Source organism: Trichechus manatus, unplaced genomic scaffold (genome assembly GCF_000243295.1).
Source record: "Trichechus manatus latirostris isolate Lorelei unplaced genomic scaffold, TriManLat1.0 scaffold00040, whole genome shotgun sequence".
NCBI lineage: Eukaryota > Metazoa > Chordata > Mammalia > Sirenia > Trichechidae > Trichechus > Trichechus manatus.
In genome coordinates, this window is record NW_004443976.1 from 19,496,642 (window position 1) to 19,501,932 (window position 5,291).

Consider the following 5,291-nt stretch of genomic DNA (forward strand, 5'->3'; position numbering starts at 1 on the left):
GTGTTGATGTGTTGTGAGGTTGTTAACCATTGTCATAGGGCAACATGTGTACTAGCTGTTAAATGAGAAACTATTTGTTCTGTAAGCCTTCACCTGAAGTACAATAAAAAAAACAAAAAAGAGTATTAAGTTCATAAAGCATAGAGAACATAGAAAAAGTATCATGTAATATTATCTCTTAACAATAGGAGTTCTAATATTGTATACTCACTGACAGTAGCCAAGTGGGAGACTTAAATCAAGGAAAAATTATTTCCAATCATAACTTTATTGACAGAAAAAAAAAATTCTTCATTCTCTTTACTTGCTAAGTAAAAACAAGACCAAAGTAATGCATTGTAATCAAATCTCCCTTACATGCCAATAACTTACTTTCAGGCCACATGAGTCAATATATTGGCCCTGATATCTTTACAAGCATTATGCTGTTATTAAAAAGGAATAACGCTTGGCTATAGAGTCAAAATGGCCTTTTGCTGTAATGTGCATAACAGAGCAGGGTTTAGAGTATGGGCTCTGGTGATAGAAAGACATCGGTTCAAATCTAAATTCAGTTGTTTTTAGTATTATTAGCTGAAAAATATACCCCACCCACCACCAATCCTTGCAGAAGTATCTAAAATAAAGAGTGGGTAACAACTAAAAACTTTCTACCAGCAATTCCACTTCTAAGTATATGGAAACATTCTGTGAAAAAATGTTCCCAGCAGCATTTACGTAAAGCTCTTAGAACAATACCTGACACGCGATGAGCACTGTAAGTGTTAGCTATTAAAATTATTACATTATTGGGGACCTGGCTGCACAGGTTAAGAGCTCAGGCTGCTAACCAAAAGTTCAGCAGTTCAAATCCACCAGCTGCTCCTTGGAAACCCAATGGGGCAGTTCTACTCTGTCCTATAGGGTTGCTGTGAGTCAGAATTGACTTGACAGCACACAACAACATTGGGGAGGGAAAAAGGAAAACGCCATCAGGGCAGGGTACATGGGGCCTTCAAATGAATTGGTAATGATTATTTTTTAAAATGGGGGAAAGTTACATGGGGGTTCATTATATTGTTCCTTATACTTTTCCAAGTGTCTTAAATATTTCCTAATATTTTTTGAAACGAGTGGATGGCCTAAAGTGAGCACAATACAGGGGAAGATTCAAAAATAAGAATGTATTTTCCATATGTTCAGTATAGTAGTATACTGGTTTCTCAAAAAAAGAACCAAAATTAAAAATAGCTTTGATGACTAACAGTAAGGACACACATTACCTTAGATTCAGTCTAAAACACCAGAATAGCAGTATGTATACTTTGCATTTGAGTAGTTCCTCATTTCCATTTAGCAATTAGAAAATATAAGGAATATAATGTGGCCAAATTTACCACATTTCCTTATACTGGCTGAGCTGGAAACTCTTACTTCCGATACAAAACTAGAAACTCTTACTTCTGATACAAACTCACCGTCAACACCTAGTATTATTCTGCTGACAAGGTCACAATTTTTGCCTTAGGATCCTAAATAAATGCTAATCTCAAGAATTAAGGAGAATTTTAATAAGTCACTAAAAAAATCAATGATAAAAAAAGAAACAACAAAAATTCACCAAATAGATCAAGTTACCCAAAAACCAAACCCACTGCCGTCGAGTTGATTCCGACTCATAGCGACCAACTTACAAAGTTATATATTCTACCTTATTTTTTAATGCTTTAAAAAAACTTACGGTATATAGTTTAAGGCATAAGAGACAGAATCTGGTAGTACCTATACCTGTCGCGTCTTCCATCTCGGGCACTGCTGTGACTGTAACTTGTACACAGTTTACTAAAGGAAACTAGTTTCAGGTCAAGTTCATTTTCCAACTGTCGAGCCTGTTTCCTGAGATCTTCAGCAAAAGTAAAAAGCAAATAATTAGACACAAAAAGTCCATCAGTAAACATGTAAATCACAAAACTATTCTGAAGAAAACAAACTAAGAAAATGATCAATTATTGGTCTAGTTCCCCCTTAAAGAAAAGTGTTAAAAGGAAGAAACCAAATACTTACCCGAAAGCAAATCAGTCATTTATTTAAACTTTAGATGAGGGGCAGGGAAAGAGTAGGAGGAGCAGTGGGAGACAGAAATTTTCAGCTTTATTCTACAGACAGCTATACAGTAACAAGATGTTGCTCTAACATGCCTAAAATTATTTCTACAGCAATAACTACAATTTTGTAATTCAGAGGAAACAAGTACAAATCACAAAGGAACTGAATATGGTTTATAGTCTAGCCAGCATTATACCGATTTATCAGCTAAATTTATAAAAAAGAAAACATCACTGTTTTGACATGAATTTTGCTATTTCTATTCCAAAGATTTATTAGGCTAATGAAATTCTTTTCTTAATGGTAGAATGACTTACTGACTGAACATAAAGAAAAAATAAATGATCTACGGCAAAGATAAAAAAAATGCCTTTCAATATGCTTACTGAAAGAAATTTGGAGAGGCTGAAACCAACAACAAACAATGTGCTCCTGATAAGATCAAATACAAATATAATGGAAATAAGAGCATATGTTTTTAAGAAAGGAAGCAAACAAGCAAGCAGAGAAATTGGTATCGTAGTTTGACTTCTAGGTGGTTGAGTGAGAGAAGCCACAGTCTAGAAACCCACACCTACATGCCAATTACTCTCATCCATGGTGAAACGTTGGTTAAAATAAAAAGCACTGAATATAGGAAGGAATGGTGTAAGGATCTCACCTTCCAGGAATAAGGAATACAAAACATCATTTCAATAAACTTATCATCAGAAGCAGAAAGCAGAATAACACAGTGGACCATATCTGCCCGCAGACCAAATCCCAGTTTGAATCTCAGCACAGCCATATACTGGCTGAGATTCATCGGCCATCTATTCAACCTCTGAACCTCAGCTTTTTGTCTGTTAAACCCACAGCTTTAGGGGTTTTCTACGCATTAGTAATCATGTGCTTAGAGCACCTGGCACTGAGTAGGCTGTCAATAATGAGCAACTATAGTTATTAAAGTACCGTGCTTCGAAAAACCATAACCTAATGACTAGCATTAAAGATACCAGTAGACACTTTTATGTAACTTCAAAATGTTTTCTAGCTAATACGTTTCAAAAGGGCATTTCAATACATGTTTTAAACTAATCATAAGCATGCGTTCCTGTAACTTTAGTAATTGTCTTCACTAATGGAAAGCATCATGTGAAACAATGACAGGCAAGTATGGAAGAACTGAGAATTGTATTTCTTAGGCCAAGCGACTGACAGTTTTTTGTTTTTTTAAAGCACAGTTGAGTTTTTATATATTTATGTACATTCACCGACACCCACCCACACCCACACACACACACGTGGTGTCTTCCCGAGGCTTCACTGGGGAGCAACAGGAAATAGCTCAAAATGGGAAAGTGATTCGAAGAGTAATTTTAATGTTGCAGTACAGCAAAGAGACAGCTGAAGAAAAAGGGGAGATTATTCTGATCTTTGTTGATCATTATGGCCCAGAAACGAGTTTTACATGAGCCCACTTTATGGGACCGTATTGTCAGGAATTAAACAAACGCACTTGTCAAGTTAACACTGGTTCTCTCAACTTTCTCTTTTTAAGAAATCCGATCCTAGACTCCAGGGCAGACGGTAAAGTTATTTCCTCTGCTTTCAAACACGACTCGACATCCAATCCTCGAAGTCCCAGCCTGAAGCGGCCAAGGCGACCCAGAAGGAAACATTTCGCCCATACAACTTCCCCCGATGGACTGGACTGACAAATTTCCGTTCCTCGTTCCTCTCCCTTTTCCTACTCAGTTTTCCAACAGTGACTTAATCTCCAAGGCATAGACTACTCCAGTCTCACTGGCTCGGGACCTGCTCGCTAAACACTCGTTTCCTCTCCCGGTTCGGACCCCAAGCCCGTACGTCCGAGTTTCGCTGTTCCCTCAACCCAGTTCTCTTTCAGCGACTCAGGCTCCTCTTCCTGTTCATCCCCTTTCTGCCTTTTCTGCCCAAACCCTCCCTCAGGTGCCGCTCACCCGACTGGGTCAGGAGCCACTGCCTCTCAGGCCAGCCCCCTACCCTGGAACGTTCAGTCTCCTCAGCTCCCAGGCCCCTGGGCTCCCACCAGACAATCCCCGCCCCTCAGCTCGGCCGCTCCGGAGGCCAGCTCTCTCCTCTGCCGCCTCCCCCACGACCTGTCCTCACTCAAGCCCTCAGCCCCTCGGCAGGACCCTCCCGGAGGCCTCACTCTCACCTTCCCAGTAATTGCTGGTTCCTGCCGCCATTTTTGTTGTCCAACGTCAGTGGTGATAGGAGAGTAGAGGCGACGCGAGCCAGAGAGCCACCTCCACGCCTTCTTCCGCCCTGGGCGCTAGGGCCGATAGGATAGGTAAGCCTCCACAGACACCGCCGTCTGGCGGTCGATTAATTATTTTACAGTTTTTGAGTAAGGAGGCTGAGAACTTCAGCATTAGCAACTGACAATTCCAGAACATCTGTTTTTCTGGTGCTCATATCCTCTCTTGGCATCGCAATCCTTCATCTTCGCCCTCAACCCAGCGAATCTTCTCTCTCAGAAGAGAGTTACCCTCAGATGGAACTCCTTCAACTTCCCTGGCCTTCTCTCATAATGTGGATTTTCAGCCAGATTCTTCCCTTCTCAGTGACAAAAGCTTTTTTCTTCCCAGGGCCAACACCTCCATCCTTATCTCAGCCTGTGCTCCATTATCTTCTATTTCTGGCATATGTACTCTTCTCCACTGGCCGTTTTTCCTCTGTTACAGTCTCGGCCCCCTTTCCCTTCCAGCCACCAAATAGAAACTTTGTTGTTGTTAGGTGCCATCAAGTCGGTTCCGACTCATAGCAACCCTACCTACAACAGAATGAAACACTGCCCGGTCTAGCACCATCCTCACAATGGTTGCTATGTTTGAGCCCATTGTTCAGTGGCTCATCTTCTGGCACTATATTAGAGAATGATCTGGTGCTATTCATAAGGTTTTCGCTGGCCAATTTTTTCAGAAGTAGATTGCCAGGTCCTTCTTCCCAGTCTGTCTTAGTCTGGAAGTTTTGCTGAAGTCTGTCCACCGCGAGTGACCCCGTGGCATTTGAAATACTGAAGGCATAGCTTCCAGCATCACAGCAACATGTAAGCCACCACAGTATGACAAACTGACAGACAAGTGGTGGAATAGAAACTACCTCCTGTAAAGTCCTTTGGTGGTTGTTGTGGTTAGTTACTGTCAAGTCGATTCGGACTCATGGCAACTCAATGTGTGCAG

The 5,291-nt window shown here is 40.9% G+C and overlaps 1 protein-coding gene across 5 annotated transcripts in view; it reads right to left on the minus strand.

Annotated features, from left to right (window-relative positions):
- Window positions 1-4,354, minus strand: part of GOSR1 (golgi SNAP receptor complex member 1) — a 62,808-nt gene extending 58,454 nt beyond the window's left edge. For 2 of the 5 annotated variants that reach the window (XM_023731179.1, XM_023731178.1), the window contains exons 1-2: window positions 4,265-4,353; window positions 1,762-1,882 (exon numbers count right to left, since the gene is read on the minus strand). In XM_023731179.1, the coding sequence (XP_023586947.1) occupies window positions 1,762-1,882; window positions 4,265-4,295 (152 nt within the window). In that variant the 5' untranslated portion in view covers window positions 4,296-4,353. Of the gene's footprint in view, window positions 1-1,457; window positions 1,667-1,761; window positions 1,883-4,264 lie in introns of those variants that run through there. The other 3 variants (XM_012555526.2, XM_004376174.2, XM_023731180.1) reach the window with 3 other exon arrangements.
- Window positions 4,355-5,291: the final 937 nt, after the last annotated feature.